General features: G+C 45.8%; 2 protein-coding genes and 1 non-coding gene across 10 annotated transcripts; 2 read left to right on the top strand and 1 right to left on the bottom strand.

The window, feature by feature from the left end:
- Positions 1-1,321: 1,321 nt before the first annotated feature.
- Positions 1,322-15,573, top strand: IFT46 (intraflagellar transport 46). 3 transcript variants are annotated; one of them, XR_009490572.1, is made up of 13 exons: positions 1,322-1,437; positions 2,356-2,452; positions 3,086-3,165; positions 6,330-6,460; positions 8,001-8,075; positions 8,232-8,325; positions 8,725-8,853; positions 9,923-10,044; positions 10,410-10,476; positions 13,822-13,882; positions 14,164-14,249; positions 14,953-15,249; positions 15,433-15,573. XR_009490572.1 is itself a non-coding variant. In XM_005215916.5 (12 exons), the coding sequence occupies exons 3-12, from the start codon at positions 3,121-3,123 to the stop codon at positions 15,490-15,492; spliced, it is 870 nt and encodes a 289-aa protein (XP_005215973.1). In that variant the 5' UTR covers positions 1,322-1,437; positions 2,356-2,452; positions 3,086-3,120; the 3' UTR covers positions 15,493-15,573.
- Positions 12,089-12,164, top strand: MIR2285AK (microRNA mir-2285ak). The gene has a single exon (NR_162226.1). It is a non-coding gene; the product is annotated as a microRNA mir-2285ak (primary transcript).
- A 2,283-nt stretch (positions 15,574-17,856) lies between the features above and the next one.
- TMEM25 (transmembrane protein 25) lies at positions 17,857-22,324 on the bottom strand. 6 transcript variants are annotated; one of them, XM_024975055.2, is made up of 9 exons: positions 22,289-22,324; positions 21,648-21,741; positions 21,095-21,406; positions 20,381-20,671; positions 20,047-20,178; positions 19,715-19,745; positions 19,461-19,561; positions 19,235-19,321; positions 17,857-19,095 (listed from the first exon to the last, which is right to left on the bottom strand). In XM_024975055.2, exons 2-9 carry the CDS (start codon positions 21,715-21,717, stop codon positions 19,022-19,024), a joined length of 1,098 nt encoding a protein of 365 aa, XP_024830823.2. In that variant the 5' UTR covers positions 21,718-21,741; positions 22,289-22,324; the 3' UTR covers positions 17,857-19,021. The 6 variants fall into 6 exon arrangements, with proteins under 6 accessions (XP_024830823.2, NP_001077108.1, XP_010810725.1 ...); NM_001083639.1 differs by lacking the exon at positions 22,289-22,324 and adding an exon at positions 21,940-22,205; XM_010812423.3 differs by having other exon boundaries at positions 21,095-21,423; positions 21,648-22,324.
- Between the last annotated feature and the right edge of the window lie 152 nt (positions 22,325-22,476).

The raw sequence follows: 22,476 nt of genomic DNA, 5'->3' as shown, positions 1-22,476 counted from the left end.
CCAACCAGTCCATCCTAAAGGAGATCAGTCCTGGGTGTTCATTGGAAGGACTGATGCTAAAGCTGAAACTCCAATACTTTGGCCACCTGATGCGAAGAGCTGACTCACTGAAAAAGACCCTGATGCTGGGAAAGATTAAGGGCAGGAGGAAAAGGGGACGACAGAGGATGAGATGGTTGGATGGCATCACCGACTCAATGGACATGGGTTTAGGTAAACTCCAGGAGTTGGTGATGGACAGGGAGGCCTGGCTTGCTGCGGTTCATGGGGTGGCCAAGAGTCCGACACCGCTGAGCTACTGAACTGACTAAACTGAATCTAAGCCATGCACTGATGCTATGAAAAGCTTAAAAAATAATTGGACACAGACCCTGCCCTAATGAAGTCCAGTCTTCTTGAGATAAAAATGCAACAGAATTAGTTAAATTTTAATCTCAGATAAATAATAATTTGTTAGTACTGTAAGTATATCCAATGCAATGGGAAACAATGGAGGGTAAGAAAGGACTATAATGTAATGCTGCTGCTAAGTCACTTCAGTGGGGTCTGACTCTGTGCTACCCCATAGACGGCAGCCCACCAGGCTCCCCCGTCCCTGGGATTCTCCAGGCAAGAACACTTGAGTGGGTTGCCATTTCCTTCTCCAATAATGTAATATAAAGGCTATAAAAGGTCGTACAAAGTGTGGGAATTTAAGCAAACTTCCGAGTTTGCCTAAAGTCTGTCTGGACTGATTTAGCAGGAATTGCAGCCCAGTGATCCTTGATCTGGGAAGAAAATACACACCTTATTTCCGTATGGGAAGGCTAACTCTGCTGCTAAGTCGTTTCAGTCGTGTCCGACTCTGTGCGACCCCATAGTCGGCAGCCCAGCAGGCTCCCCTGTCCCTGGGATTCTCCAGGCAAGAACACTGGAGTGGGTTGCCATTTCCTTCTCCAATGCATGAAAGTGAAAAGTGAAAGTGAAGTCGCTCAGTCGTGTCCGACTCTTCGCGACCCCATGGACTGCAGCCTACCAGGCTCCCCCGTCCATGGGATTTTCCAGGCAAGAGTACTGGAGTGGGATGCCATTGCCTTCTCTCTAGACGAACCGAAATTCAGCCGTCAGCTTTGCCGCTCCCCGACGCTAGATGCCGCCACAGACGTATTTCTTGAAACTAGCCAAACAGGATCCGAGCCCCTCTGGATCTGATTCCTTTGAGCCTTCGCTGGAAGAGACGTAACGCGCTGGAGTGGAGAGGATCTCACGAGAGTGGAGGAAAGTCTCGCGATTTTTCCTTTTTTTTTTCCCTTAGCAACTGATAACAGGCTAGTTGATCCGTGTAGAAGCCGTGGCTGTCTTCTAAGTAGAAGTGGCCAGGCCTCAGATTGGAGTGAAACCCCAGTCCTAGGCTGGGGTTCTTTCCATATAGACGAGACGGATTCAGAGGGGCTACAGGTAATTCGTACTCGTTCTCCCTCCCAAGAGGAATAGGAAGGACTCCCGTTCCCTCTTCCCAACCTCTTAAACCTTTTCCCGTCTTCTTGACAAATATTCTCTCCCCTCTTCCTTCACGCCGTCGCCAATCTTTGTTTCATTTACCCCCCGACAAACTTAAGTGGGATCCGACCTACAAGACGAGGGTGGGATGGTGCGGATAAGGGTGATGGCTTTCAGGATTATTGGATGGGACCAAGAGCCGAGTTTACCCTCGCTTTGCGGAACGCCCCTCCCCCACCCCGCCAGGTAACCCGAGAGACAGAACTTTTTCTAGAACCTCCACAGCCTCCCCTGAGAAACGCTGGCAGCACTGGGACACTGACCGAACCCGAGGAGAGAGCCATTATCTACAGAGGGATGCTGTATTGCCCTCGCGCGCGTATCTTAGCAGCTTTGGGTACCTGCTGCAGACACTGGCTGTCGTTTCTCTCCTCGATTCCCTGGTTCCCCAGGCAGCCTGCCAGCAGTCCCTAAATAAGAGCTGCAGAAAAATGACTTAACTGTGTGACCTGGGGCCAAGAAGCCTGAAGGAAACTTTGAGTGGGGGGTGAAGTGGAAGTGTTAGTCGCTCACTCGTGTCCGACTCTTTGCGACCCCATGGACTGTAGCCCGCCTGGCTTTTCTGTCCATGGGATTCTCCAGGCAAGAATACTGGAGTGGGTTGCCATGCCTTCCTCTAGGGGAGCTTCCTGACCCAGGGATCGAACCTGTGTCTCCTGCATTGGCAGGTCTAAGCCACCTGGGGGGTAAACGTTTCAGGTAAAACTGATGTCTTGGGTAAGGAAGAGGAACCATTGCTGGTTTGGAATCCACCTCTCCAAAGACTGCTTAATGTCCCATGATAGAAGCTATGTAGTCATACTTCCTTTTGCTTAGACCAAGATTGTTGAAAACCAGACGTATGATGAGCGTCTAGAGATTAACGACTCTGAAGAGGTTGCAAGTATTTATACTCCAACCACGAAACACAAAGGTAAGAGAGGCATTAAGAGGAAAGAAGAGAAATGGTTGTTTTTTGTTTTGCAATTGTAAATCACTGGTTATTAAAAATAACCCAAAATTTGTAAAGTAAAAACCTGATTCAGATTCATATTGGTGACTATTATATACCAGGAACTAGGTCCTATCCTTCCACATAAAGTTTTTTTGATTGATCCTTGCAACAATCCTGAGTGACAAATATTACTGACCCCATTGAGAGGTGGGACTACTGACACCCAGAGAGGTTGAATCGTTTTGTCCACGTGATAGAGTTGTCCTTTAAACTGAGTCTTCTGACTATAAATCCAGCACTCCTTTTGCTTCACTCGTTACTGACTTTATTTCAACAATAAACTAAGGGCAGATTTTATGCTATTTGTGTAATGGCAGATAATCAGTTAGTATTAATATAATGTCTAACCCAATGCCTTAAGCATAATAATACTTAGTAAGTGTATCTTGAATTGACAGAGCCATGCTAGAATTCAGTTTCCTATCTTTCAGTTAGCTATTCTTATCAATCCAGTTCCATAAAATGGTTAGAGCATAAAATATTATAAATGAAAAATATCTGTCTTTAAAAATCATTTTAACAAAAACCTAATGGGAAAACTTTTCTTCTAAGGAGTTCCTTGTTCCTCGCATCTTTCTAACAAGACTATGGCTGATAACAGCAGTGATGAGTATGAAGATGAAAATAACAAGGTGCAGTATAATCCACAACTTCTTGTGAAATTGCTGCTTTGTGTATTTTGTAGCTAATTTAAAGTGACACGAGTTCAGTAGCAAACATTTCTTGAATACTCACCACTGCTGGTTAGGTGTCTTTAAGCTCATGGAGAACAGTCAACGGCCAAGAGCCTTAAGACTGTGATTCTCCTTCAGGAATAAAGATTATTGTTATAGCTGACTTTTTGGCAAGAAATTTCATATAACACAGTCCGGGGTTTCTGAAACTTTTCTGGTCATTTTAATCAACTGGGGTACTTACGGGAAAAAAAAAAAAAAAATGACCGGTCCCCACCCAGCACTACCTAATTGGATTCTTGAAGATAAAAACCTGAAAATGTAAATATATTTGAGCAAGCACTGCAAGTAATTCTTATGATAAAGCAAGTTTGAAATGACTGGTCCTGGCCTTTGTTCATTGTCAACACTTGTGATACTGCCAGTATTTTGTGAAAGAGAGACTTTAATTTTGAAGTCTTAAGGCCCAGATGTCACTTATTGTTATTTTATGAACCAAGAGAATCACCATTTCTGAAAGAGAGATGAGAAAATGCCTACAGCTCTAGATGGCTGCTACTGCTGCTAAGTCGCTTCAGTCATGTCCGACTATGTGCGACCCCAGAGACAGCAGCCCACCAGGCTCCCCCATCCCTGGGATTCTCCAGGCAAGAACACTGGAGTGGGTTGCCATTGCCTTCTCCAATGCATGAAAGTGAAAAGTGAAAGGGAAGTCGCTCAGTCGTGTCCAACTCCTAGCGACCCCATGGACTGCAGCCCACCAGGCTCCTCCGTCCATGGGATTTGCCAGGCAAGAATACTGGAGTGGGTTGCCATTGCCTTCTCCGCTCTAGATGGACGGGGCCTTAAATTTGCACATGTGCACTGCCTAATAGCCCTTGTGGTTAGCCTTAGCACATTGTCCAATGCCTATGCTTTAATTATCCTCCAAGAATAGGAGTTTTGAGGACTCAAGTGAAGGAGAATATTCGAAGTAATGCAGAAAGCTACAGTGAGAGAGATGGATTTCGTAGGAAGTCTAAAATGTAATGTTTTGAAATAGCTCTGCTTTGTGACTATGTGCTGTTTGACATCTCACCTACAAAGTAATTTTTTGGCCTTTTGTCTGGTATATAAAGTCTTCTGCCTTAGGTCAGAGATTTTGCAAAGCACTACTTTGAAGAAGCAGACAAAAGTGAACAATTTTCCTAAATTGACCTCCTAATTTTGTGTATTCATCCTGAATTTTTCATCTTCACATGATATAGTCAATATTAAAGGCTCATTTATCTTTCCAATTTAATATACACCCAGAATCAGTAAAAAGGATCCACTTTTGAATAATCTTTAAGCTGACAATATTCTTAAAAATCTTCCCTTGCCAGACTGCTTCCCATGTGACCCAAGAATAATTTGGGCAGATTTTGAATTAGTAAAGAACACTATGGGAGATCCTTACCAACTGTATACCAGTAAGACAATTTCTGCAACTGTCATCTATACCATATGTTACATATTAGTTAAAATACATTTTTGTCCACATGTATACCTGTGGCGGATTCATTTTGATATTTGGCAAAACTAATACAATTATGTAAAGTTTAAAAATAAAATAAAATAAAAATACATTTTTGTTGATGTATAATAAATCTGTGTTATGCTTAGAGGAAAATGTAACCAAAAGTTTTTTTTTTTTTAAGATGTCCTATAATATGTCACAGTTTTATATGTCAGAAGCCACTTTAAAAGAATTGTTAAATAATTTTTAAAACTAGAACCAAATATCTCTTAACCTCAGTATAAGCCATATGGAAACTGAGCTTGAAAACCCATTTTTAAAGGGGGCCAGTTGGCCACCTTTCAGATCCTAAGTGAATGCATACCACAGGCTCCAGGCCCTAGAGGCAAAGACAGGGACCCCCATCCCAACTGCCCTGGCAAGCCCAAGCACCACCAGACCCCTTCTCATGGACTGCAGCACACCAGGCTTCCCTGTCCATCACAAACTCCCAAAGCTTGCTCAAACTCATGTCCATCGAGTCAGTGATGCCACACAACCATCTCATCCTCTGTCATCCCCTTCTCCTGCCTTCAGTCTTTCCCCGCATCAGGGTCTTTTCCAGTGAGTCAGATCTTCACATCAGGTGGCCAACGTATTGGAGTTTCAGCTTCAGCATCAGTCCTTCCAATGAATATTCAGGATGATTTCCTTTAGGACTGACTGATTTGATCTCCTTGCAGTCCAAGGGACTCTCAAGAGTCTTCTCCAACACCACAGTTCAAAAGCATCAATTCTTTAAAGAAAGCAGCTTTCTTTGTAGTCCAACTCTCACATCCATACATGACTATCTTGAGATATAAGGTACAGTTATTTTATTTAACTTGTTGGGGAAGGAAGGGAGACCATGAGTAGGTCAGATACCCATTGAATGCAAAGGAAAATGCACAGTCTCTGGAACTGCTGGACAGAATCCAGGCACAGGGTTGAGTACGATTTTTCTTCCTTGGTTATAACCAGCTTCCCCTGGGCAGTCTTGCAAATTAAATACTAGGTTTCCTCCCTGTGATCTTTGTGAGTATTAAGATCCCCTAAAATGTGTCTTCCCCACTTCATCTTCCCCCTATTTCCTCCCAAAATAACTATTTAGAGTTCTTCTTCAGAAGAAGTGCGTTCTTCTTCAGAAGTCCCTCAGTTTTAGAGCTGAAGCTGACTGGATAAAGTTTATGCAGAGTTCTCAGGATCTCCTAAGTGAGAGGTAAAAGAGAGATGTACTGAATAAAGTATACCCAAGCCACACACAGATGACTATGGTTATAGAAAGTGGGGACTCAGTAGCTAAGAAGGAGCGAAGAAGGTTCTTGGGGCCCTTCTGGGGAGGGCTTCCTTCTCTTTCCAGTGAATTGGTGCCAAGTGGGAGGGTTCTTGTTACAGCGCTAGGTGAGAACTGGGCAAAAGTACACTGCTGGTGGTGGTGGTTTAGTCAGCAAGTCGTGTCTGCCTCTTGTGACCCTGTGGACTGTAGCCCACCAGGCTCCTCTGTCAATGGGATTTTCCGGGCAAGAATACTGGAGTGGGTTGCAATTTCCTTCTCCCCAATTTCTCCTAACCGGGAGCTTTCTATGCCTACCCTGCTTTGTCTCAGGAGAAGAAGAAGACCTCACAGCTGACGCCTCAGCGGGGCTTTAGTGAGAATGATGATGATGACGACGATGATGACTCATCTGAAACTGATTCTGATGATGATGATGAAGAGCATGGGGCCCCTTTGGAAGGGTAAGGAGAGCACCCTTGCAAAGGAGGAAACTCTTCCTTCCAAACATTGGACAGGAGGATGTCAGTGAGAAGTGAACTTCTAGCAGCTCTTTTGATCTTCTCTAGGGTTATCAGATGCTCAGAAACCCAACATAATGAGTGTTCCTTCTTCTCTGGCTCCACTGCCTGAGTCCTGTGATGTCACTATGATGTCACTTGCACTGTTTGAAACATCTGTGGGCTCAGGGATTTCATGAGGATTTGCTGAGTCAATTTATCTGATGGTCTCTGACTCCAGGGAGTTCACATTTTAGGGAAGAGAAGATAATTATGTGGTGGTAAAGAACAATCTTCAAGGGACATTGTTACATTTTAAAAAGGTATAGAAGTCTTTGTGTTGTGCTAGCATGTGTATCAAACAGATACTACATAAGCTGTCTCTAGGCAACACTAGGAACTCATAATACTGATTACTCTTGGGAGGGGAGCATAACTTTCCACTGTATACATTTTGTACCTTTTATTTCCTATCATGTGCATGCACCACTTATTCAATGAAGTAGTTTAATAAAAATAAAAATAGTTACATTTTAATTATTCACATGCAGGTAGACACTAAGTAAATTAGGCAAGTGTTTAATAGCAGCCTGACTTTTCATGCTTTGCAGTTTACCTCATGATCCTGCTTCCATAAATTATAATCTGGGGAAAGGTAAACTTTAAGTAATCTATTTAGTTTTTTTCTTAAGCAACTCTCCCCCAGAAGAACCTTAAATCACTTTCCAAGTCACTTATATACTTTTTCAATTCATGGTTGTTTAGTCACTCATTCACGTCCAACTCTTTTGTGACCCCACGGACTCCAGGCTCCTCTGTCCATAGGATTTTCCAGGAAAGAACACTGGGGTGGGTTGCCATTTCCTTCCCTAGGGGATCTTCTCAACCCAGGGATCGAACCTGCATCTCCTGCATTGGCAGGTGGATTCTTTCCCATTGAGCCATCTGGGAAGCCCTATCAATTCATTACATTTTACTTAATTATAGTCATTAATATGCACTCTACTATTTCTTTTAACTGTATACATTTTATGTATTAATGCAAGTACCTTTCAATAACTGCAGTGTCCAGCTTGACCTATCTCTCAAGCGTTAGACATTTTATTTGTTTCCAATTTTTTACTTTTACAAATAACACTGAAAAACATCTTTGTAAAAACTCCTTTTTCTTGAGACAAACCATTTTCATGTCAGAAATTAAGATCTCATTCTATCTTTTCTCTTTATCCCCTTCATTTAAAAAGAAAAAAGGAAAACAATTTCTGCTACACTCTAAAATTTTTCAAGATTATGTTTTGGATTTTCTGTACCTGTTTTTCTTCATTGTCAGAGATAACTGAGAGCTGATTATAATCAGTTTTAAAGTTGCCTTGCAAGCCACTCAGAAGAGGCAGATGTGGGTGGAGCAGAAACTAGGTTTAGAGTCACATGCTCTGTGCTGAACCAGGACTCAGCAACCCCCACTCTTCTCTGGCCACCTTGAGCCGTGGTTTCCTTTCCCCAGGGCGTACGATCCTGCAGACTATGAGCATTTGCCAGTTTCTGCTGAGGTTAAGGAGCTCTTCCAGTACATCAGCAGGTGAGTACTAGGACCTCCCACCACAACCCCTAGCCCTGCCTTGCCCTTGCCTTCCTCTTATCTGAAACATGACCATTCCCCTTAGGTTTTTCTCATTCTGAATAATAAAATAAGTTTCACTGACGGTCTCCACCTTCTCATGGCAATATCTCCTAGGTATACACCACAGTTGATTGACCTGGACCACAAACTGAAGCCTTTCATTCCTGATTTCATCCCAGCGGTTGGGGATATTGATGCATTCTTAAAGGTCAGAACGTCCTAAAATGACTCCTTAGGTGTTTCTTCTAACCCCTCTATTACTCTAACAGTTAAACTAATTTCCTTGACTAACAATAACTACCTTAGTATATATTCTTCATTTCACTGGAATTCTTAACTTGCTCTCAACTCGAAATTATACTCATTGCTAATAGGTAAATAATTATCTCATTATGTGTTAAAAATTTGTCATATATTTGCCTCCTAATTATCCATAACTTCAGCTTTATATTTAAGGTCATGTATTTTTTTTCTAGATAGTATTTTGGTACAGCATGATATATAGGCATGCTTTTTAATACTAGTAATAGTAATGACCAGAAAAGTTCTTCCTTAGCTTCTTGAAAACAAGTGTGCCTTTTCATGTTCTTACCTTTCTCCTTTCCAGGTTCCACGTCCTGATGGAAAGCCTGACAACCTTGGCCTATTGGTATTGGATGAGCCTTCAACAAAGCAGTCAGACCCTACAGTGCTCTCACTGTGGTTAACAGAGAATTCCAAACAGCACAACATCACAGTAAGCTACTGGCCTAGCACAGGCCCCAGCTCAAGGGGGCTGAGAGTAGAAGCCTCGCTAATATTTGAACAGTCGACTTACTCCCTGTAAAAGGGATGGCTATGATTTCAGCCAGCCCTATTTTTTAGATAACAGTTGTATTAAAACATAATGTAATTATTGTGAAATTCACCTTTTAAAATTGTACAGTTCAGTGATTTTTATTTTTATTTATTTATTTTTTTTAGTTCAGTGATTTTTAGTATATTCACGGAGCTAATGCAACCATCACCATTATTTAAGAACATTTTCATATTCCAAAAAGAAACCCCTTGGTAATTCCCTAGTGGGGAATTACCCCACTAGGTGGTTAGGGCTCAGCACTGCTGTGGGCCCGGTTCAATCCCTGATCAGAGAACTACAATTCTATAAGCTACTCAGTGCAGCCAAAACACAGAAACAAAAACAAACAGAAAGAAACGCTATACCCATTAGTAGTCACTCCTCTCCTCATTCCCCCTGCTCCTAAACCCTGGTCACTACGCATTCCCTTTTTTATGGCTGAATAATGCTCCACTGTATGGATATATCACACTGTATCTATGCATTTACCTGTTAATCCCACTTCTATTATGCTTCTAGGAACAGGTACATGTTTTTGCACGGACATATATTGTTATTTGTCTTGGGTATAGGTAAAAGTAGGGTTACTGGTCCATATGGAAACTATTTAATATTTTGAGGAACTGCTAAACTCTTTTCCAAAGTGGTTGAATCAATTTATAGTCCCATCAGCAATGAATGAGAGTTCCAATTTCTCCACATCCTCACCAACACTTGGTATTGTCTTTTTTATTCTAGCCATCCTACTAGGTTTAAATGGTCTCTCATTGTGATCATTCCTATCCTGTTGACTTGCCCCTTTCCCCTGGCTCCAGAAGACTTTAACAGGGTTTTCTATAATCTTCATTTGGCTACTGGCAAGCTTCCCTTTTCATCAGTTACCTCGAATATGAAATAGCAGCATATGATGAGCTTCTCTGTGAAGCTCATTATTGCCGTCAGTCTGGCTTTCCTGTTGTTTTTCTAGCAACATATGAAAGTAAAGAGCCTGGAAGATGCAGAAAAGAATCCCAAAGCCATTGACACATGGATTGAGAGCATCTCTGAGTTACACCGTTCCAAGCCCCCTGCAACTGTGCACTATACCAGGTAAGAAATAGCACATTCTTCACCATAGTAACCCATGGTAATCTTCACCACCTAGGAAGTCATTGCTTCTGAGGAGGAGGTGCCAAGATTGGGACACATTTGAAATATATCAACGTCAGGACCTATGGATCCTGGCTGCTACTGGCTAAGATTGCAGACATAAAGATTATGGTTTACCTGGTATTTTTACTTAGCCAGCTTCTCCAAACCCTAGGTCTTGGGTAAGTGTGGCCCACTCAGTCTGTGTTCTCTTGAAATCCTAATGTGCCCAGGCTGAGAACCTCCCTTCAGCCTAGAATATCCTGATGCAAAGATTGCTGATACCAGCCCATGTTTTCTGTTCACCCTTGCTGCTATAATTCTAGGCCTATGCCCGATATTGACACACTGATGCAGGAGTGGTCTCCAGAGTTTGAAGAACTTTTGGGAAAGGTGAGTGGAAGGTAGCAGGAGCTTAGAAAGTGTGGCATTCATTCTAGGGACCATAGTTTCTCTCTTCTTGTATTACTATTATCATTAACTTTTAAATTTATGTATAATATAAAATTGGAAACAAACACGTTAAGTGTTGATCAATTTTCACCAACCAAATACCTTTGTGTAGCCAACACATCAGATCAAAAAAACCAGAACACTGCTGGCATCCTGGAAGCCCCCTCAGGCTTCTATCTCCCAACTTAACTACCATCCTGACTTCTAACAGCACAGATTAGGTTTGCCTGTTTTGTATTTTATCTAAATCTAATCATGTTCCTTTGTGTCTTGTTTATTTGCTTATCTGTATTGTTCATCAATGTAGAGGTTTATCCATATTGTTTCTTAGATTGTGGTTATACATTTATTCTAATTATGGTATTCCATTGTTTGAATATAGGACAATTTATTTATCCATTCTGTGATAGCCATTGAGTAGTTTACAGATTTGAGCTGTTATAAATTACTCTGTAATATTATTATACTATTGCTTTGAACACGTAACTTTTGGTGAATGTATGTACCTAAAGTATTACCACTGTGGACTTACCCTTTCCACAGAGGCATATGTCCTGTTTTGAGTAGCTGATGTCCCATTCCTAATGATCCTAAATTTTTAAAAAGTGCCCAGGAATATATTTCATAAACTGTCAAGACCTTTTCGAAGCAAATTATACACCTTGAGTGGAGGGCAGCACTAGGTCGCAGTGAACGAGGAGTCAAACCACGCTCCTGGGAGGCACCAGCACTTGCCCCAGTGCGCCATGCAGTGGGCTGCCCTTGCAGTTCGGATTTCAACTGCATTGTTTTCTAGAAATTGAAATGTTTGTAACAAAGGTTATCTGAGAGAGTCAACTTTCAAGTCTAATTAAAATTTCAGGGAAAAAATGATGGAGGATTTGCCCTATCAGACAGTAGAAAATTATAGAGCTATAGTAAATAATAATGTTCTGGTTAGGAATAGAGCTAGATCAGCAGCACATAGACAACGCAGAAAAAACCCACATAAATGTGGAAATTTGCTGTATAAGAAAGATGGTTATTTTACTCTTTTTTTTGGCCATGCCTCAGAGCATGAAGACCTTAGTTCCCCCACCAGGGATCAAACCCACACCCCCTGCAGTAGAAACAGAATTTTAACCACTGGACCATCAAGCATGCCCAAGAAAGATGGTTAAATGATTACAGGTAGAATGGGTTGTGATGAGATTACTGACCAGTCACTTGAGAAAAATAGATCTATGCCTCAGCCATATGCATGCTGCTGCCGCTGCTTAGTTGCTTTAGTTGTGTCAGACTCCGTGAGACCTCATGGACTGTAGCCTGCCAGGGTCCTCTGTCCGTGGGGATTCTCCAGGCAAGAGTACTAGAGTGGCTTGCCATGCTCTCCTCCAGGGGATCTTCCTGACCCAGGGATTGAACCTGAGTCTCTGCATTGCAGGCAGATTCTTTACCACTGAGCCACCAGGAAAGCCCCAACCATATGCATACGTGAATTCCAAATGAGTTAAACAATGAAGTAAAAATAAAGCTATTACAAGTACCATTTTTTTTATATAGGAGAAATATTCAGTTGTCCAAAAGGTTCGTTCGGGTTTTCCTGTATGATGTTATGGGAAAACCCAAACAAATCTTTTGGCCAACCCAATACTTACTACTGTTGGGATGGTGAAGTATTTCTTTGTGTAATAAGAATCTTAAAAGTCATGTGGAAAATGTGACAGTTTATAGACTCATACAAATAAAAAATTCTAATAGTTACCATAAACAAAGTTTAAAATATGATGGACTGGGAACTCCCTGGCTGTCCAGTGGTTAGGGCTTCACACTTTCACTCCCAAAGGCCAGGTTCAATCCCTGTCCCAGAAACTAAGCTCCTGAATGGCATGGCTGAAAAAACAAGTGATGGATCAAGAAGTTACTTACATATATATGTGACAACATTACTATCCAAGCAAAGAGCTTTTGCATGTGTGCTAAGAGATCGAACCTGCGTCTCCTGAGGCTTCTGCATCGCAGGCAGATTCTTTACCGCGGAGCCACCAGGGAAGCCCAAAGAGCTCTTACATATCAAGAAAATTGAGCAAAGATGGTAACAGATCCTTCCTGGTCATGGTATTTAAAACTGCTACCCCATGTTCCCCAAGCTCTTTACCTGCTTTTTCTCCATAGTACTTACCTTCTGACGTAGTATATACCTTATTTTGTTTTTTGTTTCTCTCTACTAAAATGTAAGCTAATGAAGACAGTTTTGGGGGGGTATATGTTTATTGAGAAATTACTGTAAAAAAGCAAAGAATTTGAAAACAATCTCTTTTATCACAGCATTTTAAAGCTGTAGCTGAGGAAAAAATGTCTGACTAGGGAACTGAATAGATAGATTGTGGTACATCCAGTCAGTGAAATACTCACCTGAGGAATCATTTGGCCTTATTTTGCTCTGATACAGAGAAGTATCAATTATATGTTGGAAAAAGGAAATTGCAGAAGCTGATTTTTATAAAATTACACCCTGATTTTTATAAAAAGAGAACAAAAAGTTTTTAAGATGCTAATGGTTTTTAAACGTACAGTATGAACTGGTTTTGATCTGGAGCCTGTCATCTGAGATATCATGTCACTTTTTCTGTTCCTGTGGTGTCCAAGGACCATTAGGCCTTGTAACTCCAAGTAACTATAAATACTTGCCCATAACCTGGGTCCAGTTTCTTCTTCACAAATACAGGAAGACTGCATGGCAGTGTATTTTACTTATAAAATATTTTAGCCCTATTATATCTTCTGCTATTTCAGTGGTTAATGAGTATAACCAATTCCATTTTACTGATCAGGAAAAAAAAAAAATTGTATTATTGCTCAGGCTGCCGTAACACAGTACCACAGACTGGGTGGCTTAAGCAAAAGAAATTTATTTTTTCACACCACTGGAAGTTGGACATCAAACTGTCCACAGCGCTGAGTTCTTCCAGAGCCTCTCCCCTTGGCCGTCTCCTCCCTGTGTCTCCATGTGGCCTTCCTCTCTGTGTGTCTGTGTCCTGATTTCCTTTTATAAGGGTTCCAGTCGCTCTGGATTAGGGCTCATCCTAATGGCCTCATTTTAACTCATCTCTTTTATGACAGTATCTCCAAATACACCACCTGACACACTTGGGGTCAAGACTTTAGCATATAAATTTGAGGAGGACACAATTCAGCCCATCACACCCCTTATGCTCGGAGCTCTTTTCCTTCAGATAAAGGGAATGATGCTAGGACCGCTGAAATGTCAGCCTTTGATTTGGGTCTGTCCCGTGCCTCTCCTAGGTGAGCCTGCCCACAGCAGAGATTGATTGCAGCCTGGCAGAGTACATTGATATGATCTGTGGTAAGCCCTCCCGTCCCTTTCTTGGCCGCCCCGTCTTTGGATAAATTCACTGTGGGCTGTTGAAAAGGCTTTTTTACTCTGAATTACAGCCTTTTCTTTAAGCCAGTTATGCTGTTTGGCAGCACTTGAGGGTGGTGTTTGGGTTTTTGTGACTACCTGCTGGGTATTTAACCCCTAGAGTTACAGTAACACATTCCATCTGGGAAGGGACTAGCCACCTAAACAGAAATGCCCCATATTCCCAGATTTTTGTTTCTGCTCATGGGAGTTCTCGATTTCAGCTATCCTAGACATCCCTGTCTACAAGAGTCGAATTCAGTCCCTCCATCTGCTCTTTTCCCTCTACTCGGAATTCAAGAACTCACAGGTAAGACCAGCACTAGAGATTGACTTCAGCTGTAGTGACTGCTGCCGCCAGTGTCCTCAACCTGCTGTGATTCTGCCTGTGACAATGGAGGAGGTCTCTGCCTGGAGTTATCATTGCCCTCCCCGTAACGGAGGGAACTGTGAAGCAGGCAGGGATGGGGCTTGTAAAGGAAGGGGAAATAGAACCCATGTGGGCCTTAGGGTAGGTGAGGATCTACAGTGGACACTCAGTCTTACAGAATTAAGTGGCCTAATGAATGGAAGCAGGAAGCATAGGAAAAAGGGGGTTCATGTTTGAAGGAGGCAGGGCACATTTCTAGCTACTTTTCAAAGACAATACCAAGGAATTGTTTTAGAAGTAGAATTGGGAGAAGAATGGAGCTTAAAGAGTTGTAAAGAGGTTGTATGTGCTAAGTTGCTTTAGTTGTGTCCAGCTCTTTGCGACCCCATGGACTGTAGCCCACAAGGCTCCTCTGGCTATGGGGTTCTCCAGGCAAGAATACTAGATGGGTTGCTATGCCCTCTTCCAGGGGATCTTCCCGACCCAGGGATCAAACCCATGTCTCTTACATCTCCTGCATTGGCAGGCAGGTTCTTTACCACTAGAGTCACCTGGGAAGCCCTATGCAGAGGTTAGTTCTTAAAAGGTGTCATAACTAGCATATCCCCAAATCCTCCATATTCCCTCTCCTTTCTCCTCACAGCATTTTAAAGCTCTAGCTGAAGGCAAGACAGCATTCACCCCTCCATCCAATTCCAACTCCCAGGCTGGAGATGCCGAGACGTTAACCTTCAGCTGAGACACCTCCCATGTGGCTGCTTCACGGCTGTGCCAGCTCCTCTGCCCCAGCTGAGGAGGGGTCAGCGTCAGCCTCCTGGCAGCCTTGCCTGCCTCACACTGACTCGGGCATGGCGCACGTGCTACTACGGTTTCTGCCAGAGAGCACTGCTCGCGGTCATCAAATGGCTAGTGCCTGTTTCAGGGCTCCTTCACACGGGAAGTACGCATTGACACCACTGTGGGGATTTGAGCTAGAAGCACTGGAATTCCTGGGGCCCCAGGATGCTCAGGATGGGAGGAAGGCTGAAAAGATGTTCTTTTTGAGATAGCAATAGGATTATTTTCTTTCATGCTCAAAGTCAATCGGCAAAGGTTTTACAAATAAAATGCTCTTATCTTTCAGGTTACCCTGCTGTCCTTTAACACAGAAGAGAGAAGGCAGACTGACCGTAGGCAGAGATGAGAAACTCGGCCTAGAGGCATTCAGTGACTTGCAGTTTAAGCAAATCCACCTTCAGAAATAAAATCAAACCCCAATCCTTCAGGGTTGGCAGTAGAGGGCAAACATTTTTCTCCCAGAACCTATTTTTCCTGGGAGTCTCCCACCAAGTAGTGCTGCCTGCCTGTCTGGCCCCAGACTGTCCAGCTGTGGTCTCAGGGAGCCTAGCTACTGCAGCCACCCAGGTGAAAGAGGATGGGGTCTTGGAGTAGGGTGGCAGTGGTAGAGGTGGACAGATTGGGGAAGTTTTCTGAAGGTTATATCAGCTAAATTCTACTCAGGAAGACAAATCCTAACAAAGGATGGTAAACACGGGCAACTGGTTACAAAAGTGCCTGAAGAAACAAAAGGGAGAATGGAGGGTGCTGAAGGAACAAGGGTTTAGCATGCACTGCGGGGGTTGGAAATGAGAGTTGCCACTGGGGTCAGGACTGCCGAGCAGGCCCACAGCCCCTCTTCCCAGGACACAGCCACCCTCCTTTCTCCCACCCTCTCCTGCTTTGCCAAGTGCTTCCCACTGGCAGAAATTAACAGCTGGCAAGGGAATCTGGAAAACTGGTCAGCATAGAGTACAGAAGGGAGGGTGTGGGGTAAGAAAACAGAGAGATAACCAGCAGAGGTGGAACCAACAGAACTTGGTGATAGAGTGGATGTGGGGCATGGAAGAGAAGAAATCAAGGACGACTTGCAAGTTTTTGGGCTTGAGCAGCTGGGTGGATAATGGCCATGAGAATATTAAGCAACTCTGAGGACAGGAATAAGGGGCCACATTTAAAATAAGAGGATAAAATAGAGGAATGAGTGGTGACGCTCTCAGCCCTCTTCCAGGCTTATCCCTCCAAAGCAGGATATTGGAAGAGTCCCAAGCAGCCTAAGAGAAAAGACCTAAAGATATTGATGGGGTAATCTAAGCAAATGTCTCGGTCCCCCTACCTACCCATCAACTTGTGTTCAGCGCTGGGGTGCCTCCCCTTGTGTGTATATATGTGTCTGTGTGTATACACAGAGGCATGCTTGCAGCGCTCATTCTTAAACAGGAATGTACAGTCTCTAGGCATTTGAAGAAACCCAGAAAAAGGCCAAAATATAGCAAAGAAAATCAGAGAAACTAAATTTTTTTAATTATTATATTCATAGAGAAGTAGTTCTTAAATTTGGTTGCATATTAGAATCAACTGGAGATCTTCTAAAGATAAGTTTCCTCTCCCAGACAATACACCAGACTAATAAAATCACAGCCTTTTTTAAGCTCCTCAGATTATTTCAATATGCAGACAAATTTGAGAACCACTGTCAAAGAGAGATGAGGAAATACCACATCCATGAAATAAAGTAGGAACATACAATACAGCAAGAAGATACAATTATAAACATTTACACACCTAATAACAGACTCTAAGAATATATGAGGTGAAGTTGACAACTGAAGGGAGAAAGAGTTTTACAATAATAGCAAGACACTCTCAATAAGGGATAGAACACCCAGACTGAAGATAAGTAAGGAAATAGCCTGAACTGCACAATAAACCAACTAGTTCTAATAGACATAAACAGAACTCTAGCCAACAGCAGAGAATGCACCTAAGTGCACGTAGGACATGTTCCAGGATGGAACATGTGTTAGGGCACAAATTCTCAACAGGTTGTAAAAGGTAGACAGCACACAAAGTGCTTTCTCAGACCACCACGAAGAGCAGTTAGAAATAACAAGGAAAACTGAAAAATTCTGCAGAAGTTAAACGATGCTCACCTAATGGGGCAAAAAAATCAAGGGAAATTGGAAAATACTTAGAGATAAGTGAGAACAAAAACACAACATTCCAAAACTTACATGCTACAGCAAAAGCAGTGCTCAGAGGCAATTCATAGTTATAAATGCTTACATTAAAAAAGTACTCAAGGGACTTCCCTTGTGGTCCAGTGGCTGCTGCTGCTGCTGCTGCTGCTGTCGCTTCAGTCATGTCTGACTCTGTGCGACCTGAGAGACGGCAGCCCACCAGGCTCCCCCGTCCCTGGGATTCTCTAGGCAAGAACACTGGAGTGGGTTGCCATTTCCTTCTCCAATGCATGAAAGTGAAAAGTGAAAGTGAAGTCGCTCAGTCGTGCCAGACTCTTAGAGACCCCATGGACTGCAGACTACCAGGCTCCTCCGTAAGACCAGGCACAGCCAAATAAAGCAGTAAATTTAAGTACTCAGTCTGGCTTTACAACCCGAGGAATTAGAACAAACTAAACTCAAAGCTAGTGGAAGGAAGGAAATAAAGATTAGAGCAGAGATAAATGGAGAATTAAAAAAAAATTTTTTTTTGAAGGAATGAAACAGACATGTAACATTCACTCAGTCAAGTTTATTGAACCTACTGTGTGCTCAGCACTGTCCTTGGCAGTATCAAGAAAAATTATAAAGGTATCAACAAGGGACAAATATACTTTGCATGCTATTGATTTGCAATCTGTTGCTTTTCAACAGTGAACTTAGGTTCTTCTGGGATACATGATCTCCCCTCCTTTCCCATGTCTCCCTAAGGTTTCCAGCACTGTCAAATTATGTGCTACTGTGACCATCCCCTAAAGAATGGAGGATGGGACAAGAACAGTTTCTTGCTGATGGGGAGGTCAGGGCTAGGCTCCCACGGAAGGGGGAGATATTTTGAGCAGAAACCCGTCAACCCCAAGGGCTCAGGGCACTCACAGTGAATCATAAAAAGGCCAAACTTGGGAAAGCCACAGGCAGGGCCCAGGGGCCCAGTCACTCCCTTCCCAGGAGATGTGCTTAAAGTGCTACCCCTGTAAGAAAACAAGGCATGGCTACATGCAGTACTGGAGGCACCAGACTTCTCAACTCCCTATCGTCTCCTGACTTGTGCTAAAACCAGGCTCTGACACCACTAGGGCCCAGGCCAGTGGGGAAGTCTAATGCCCAGTGAAGAACATCCAGCGTATAACCTATGATACCCAAGAGGGGGTGGGCACAGAGGGGCAGAGAGATGCAGCAAAAAGGACTAGTCTGTGCTTCGCCAGCACCCCTGGATCAGGGGTGGGTTCGTATGGAAAGGGCAGGCTGGTTCTGTAGAGCTAGCAGGGTCCTAAATTTTCCCTGAGGGAACAAAGCTGCATAGCATGTGAAGGAAATCCAGGACGTGCAGGGCCCCCCGCCCCCCAACCAGGCATGCCCCATGCCTGCTATACATGGTGCTGAGGAGCACTGGTGCGGGGCAGAGCTGGCCCAAGCCGGCAGGGCCATGCCACACTTAGATGCTGGCTGACCTCCAGGCACACCTGGGCCCAGGCAGTCATGCAGGCCCCCAACTGGAGTCAGAACAGGTCCAGGTCCAGCCAGCAGCCTGGCCAAGAACACCATGCCCCCAGGCAAGCAAGAGTGGCAGAGGCATGGCCTCTTCCCATTGGCAACATGGCCAGGCAGAGGATGCCTTGGACGAGGACCAGGAAGATGCCCAGGGGCCAAGAAGGTACCCTCTGTCTTGGCCACATCTCAGAGCCAGATTTCATCACTGCTCACACTGGACACCCGGTAAATGTAGCCCAGCATTGGAAGGCGGATGAAACCTGTGGGGTCAGAGATCCCAGGAGACTCAGTCACCCTCATTTCTTGGAAGATGGGAGACCACTCTCTGCTCTTGGGGACTTATGGGCCTTTGGCACACATGGGAGGGCAAGGGAGCAGGGCAGCGGCCACTTTCCCTACCTCGGCTGGTGAGGAGGCCACCAGGCTCCGGGTCCAGAAGGTCTGGCCGGCTGTTGTCCTGAGCCATCTGCCGGTCCGCTGGTTTCCCTGTGGGGTGGCAGAGGGGGTGGTGCCCGGGATGAGGCATGTGCCCGATGGGGCCTAGGCCTCCTAAGGTCCAGCGTCTTTTTTTTTCTCAGAAGCACCTCTGAAGATAAAGCTGGGGCAAACAGCTTGCTGGGTGTACCTCTGCAGCCTGGAGCGAGGTCATTGAGCTGAAGGTTGGACGGGAGGGACATGTTCTCGCGCGGCAGGCGCACGTTGCTGACTTTCAGGTTGTTGGAGTCACTACAGGAGGACAAAGGCCCGGATGGGCCCTGGCACCAGTGGGCACACATTCCTGCTTGGAGGCCATTCCAGAGCCACCAGAAAGCCCAGGATCCCGCCTGTCCCCATGCCGCCTCTCCATGTGGCCCCTCCACGCAGCCCCAGGAGAGTTACCTAGAGATCAGGGATGGGCGCCGGGAGGGGCCTGAGGAGAGAGAAACCACAGCACTGTCTCAGTGCGCCCACCCGCTCTGGGCTCTGCCTCCTGCCCTCTCAGGCCCAGGTCCCTCAGGCAAGGGGCCTCTCAGATGACCAGACTGGGTTCTCAGTGCCCAGCGCGCTCCCTGGGACGTATGTGTCTAAACCATAGCCACACCCAGGAAGACCTGTCCTACCACTTGTTAGAGACCTGCCCAGCTCCAGTCCTGCCCGTGCCCTCCCCCCCAACCCCTGACCTCATCTCCATGCTCCCAGCATCCTCTGTACCTGCCTTGCTTTGGCCTTACCTTTGGTCTTCTTCTCTTTCCTGCAGACCAGGCAGGCCACCAAAGTGCTGAACCCCACCAGGGTGCCTAGGGCAAGCCCTCCAGCCACAACGATGCCCAGCAGTGGCACTTCCACCCGGGTGGCCAGGAGCCCTGCAGGTGGTCCTCTGGTTAGTTCCAAGTGGGCATGACCCCTGACTTGGAGACACCACAGGTCCCTACTCTGTCCTCTTTGCCCAAGGTGGCTGGGGACAGCTTTCATGAGAACTTACCCAAAAGACAAGTCTTCCCATTTCTGTACCATGACCCTACACCCACCTGAGGCTCTGCTGGGCCCATGGCTGGCAGTGCTCACCTGGGGCTGGAAGCGAGGAACTGGTGACACCCACGTCGTTTGTGGCCACCACTGAGAGGTTGTGTGGCAGGCTGCGGAGCTGCAGCTGCACGGTGTGGTTGGTGAGCCAGGGGTAGTTCTGGGCATCCAGCACCAGGAAGTCCGAGGTGTTGACAGTCACTGGCCCATCCTGGTCGATCCAGGTCACGTTGGCAGGCGGGTTGGCACGCACGAGGGCAAAGAGGATGACCAGAAGGCCCGGGCCCTGAGCTTCCTGGTACTTGGCCCCAACCTGAGCAATCTCCGGCTTAACTGGTGCAAAGCAGAGACCACTATGTTCCCACCACAGCCCCTTGCTTGCCTTGCCCTTTCTTCCCAAACCCAGAAGGGAGCCAGGGGCCTGGACCTCTCCTTAGGGGGCACCAGGAAAAAGGATGGCTGGCAGAGGTAGCATTTCATAAGGGCATAAACACTAGAACCAAATGTCCAGAATCCTGACTCGGCTACTTACCAGCTCTATGACCCGGGCAGATTGCTTAACTTCTCTGTGCCTCAGTTTTCTGATTTATAAAATGGGGACAATAGTAACTAACTCATAGGATTGTTGTGAGAATAAAGTGAGTTAATATTTGCAAAGTGCTTAAGTGTTAAAACATCCTAGCAAACTGCCTGCCTGGTGGCTGTTAGGGGTCCCTGTGCAGAGAACTCTTCTCTGTCCACCCAAGGGGCACTCACATTGCACATTGAGGATGACGGATGCATTGGCTGACTGGCCACTGCCTGGGTCCTGCAGGGAGCAGTTGAGTTCATGCTGGGCCCGCTGGGCAGTGACAGTGAAAGTGCTGGTGCCGCCAGAGAAGGCCTCCCTGCCCACACTCAGCAGTCTTGAGGTGCTGGCCTCCTGCAGCTGTCCATCCAGGTACCAGGCCAATCGAGGGGTGCCAAGTCCCCCTGCCACCCGGCAGGTGAACGCATGGCGTTCATTCTCTCGAAGTGCCCGCTCTGCCCAGGTCTGACCATCAATTTGTGGCGCCAGCTCCCCCCAGCCTAGAACATAGTGGAGTCTGGGGAGAGCTGGTGGAGGGTTAGTGCTGTTGTGACCCGGGTGAGGTCCAGTTCCAGAGGGACCTGGGTTCTCTCACCAGGGACTGGCTGGAGCTTGGTAGGTGGATGAGGAGAGCCCAGTTCTGGTGCCTAAAGTGGGACCCAAACTGAAGATGCAGGCAAGGAGGGGAGAGACAGGGACTTGACCCCATAAACACATGCCAAGGGATGAACAGGGGTGTACCTGAGCTCAGAAGGGCCGGCAGGAGCAGAAGTGTGTGCGGGAGGGTAGCTGGCCATGCAGGCAGTGCCATGGTGGCCCAGGCCTGGGCCCCAGGCTGCCGAGAGAAGGGGGCGGGCCTCAATGTTAGTATCCAGGTGAGAACAGGCAAGCTTTAGTAACTCCTCCAGGAATTTACTCTCAGAAACAAAAATGAACCATGCACGGAAACGCAAATGTAGAATGACCCACAGTGGTGAAGGCAAAGACGCAATGATCATCAAGCCCCAAGGTCCAAACCCAGGCTGGCACATACCTGTACACCCTGCGGGCGCAGAATTGAGCTCTGACTCCAAGGAACAAACAGGCACATGCTCGCAGGTACACAGAAACAACCAGCAACCGTGCAGCCCGCACCAGGCCAAAATACACCACACACACGCACGCACACGCACACACACACACGCAGACACTCGGGTATACGCGCCTCTTTCCAAAAGGGACCGTCTTTCTCCCAACCCCGGTTTTCTCCTGCCCGCTTCCCTCTCCCATCTACACCCCTCTTCCCACCCTCCGGATTTGGGCCGAAGAAAAGGTGATCCAGGACGCAGGGATAGAAAAGCATCCCCGCTCCCGCCTCCGCCCAGCCTTCCTGGGCGGCTCACCTGGCTCACTCCCCGAGCGCAGCCGGAGCGACTGCTCAGGCCTGCGGAGCACCGCAGTCCGCCGCAGGGGCCGGGGCTGCGCCAGGCAGGGCCAATCGATGCCCGATCTCGGCCCGACGGGCCCTTCTTCCAGGGCTGCTGATCCGGGGCCGCCTCGCGCGCAGGGGACCCTTGAGCGCCCATCCCTG

The sequence above is a fragment of the Bos taurus genome, chromosome 15 (genome assembly GCF_002263795.3).
Source record: "Bos taurus isolate L1 Dominette 01449 registration number 42190680 breed Hereford chromosome 15, ARS-UCD2.0, whole genome shotgun sequence".
In the NCBI taxonomy this organism is placed as follows: Eukaryota; Metazoa; Chordata; class Mammalia; order Artiodactyla; family Bovidae; genus Bos; species Bos taurus.
Note: the sequence above shows the minus strand (reverse complement) of the source record. Positions and strands in the feature narration are given on the sequence as shown.

Coding starts and splice junctions, on each gene's coding strand:
- IFT46 (XM_005215916.5), top strand. CDS start 3,121: ATGGCTGATAACAGCAGTGATGAGTATGAAGATGAAAATAACAAG. Junction 6,461..8,000: donor CATGGGGCCCCTTTGGAAGG/GTAAGGAGAGCA, acceptor TCCTTTCCCCAG/GGCGTACGATCCTGCAGACT. Junction 10,477..13,821: donor TTGAAGAACTTTTGGGAAAG/GTGAGTGGAAGG, acceptor TGCCTCTCCTAG/GTGAGCCTGCCCACAGCAGA.
- TMEM25 (XM_010812423.3), bottom strand. CDS start 21,937: ATGTGCCAGCCTGGGTTTGGACCTTGGGGCTTGATGATCATTGCGTCT. Junction 19,562..19,714: donor CGCCCATCCCTGATCTCTAG/GTAACTCTCCTG, acceptor GTCCTCCTGTAG/TGACTCCAACAACCTGAAAG. Junction 19,322..19,460: donor CCTCGCTCCAGGCTGCAGAG/GTACACCCAGCA, acceptor GCCACCCCACAG/GGAAACCAGCGGACCGGCAG.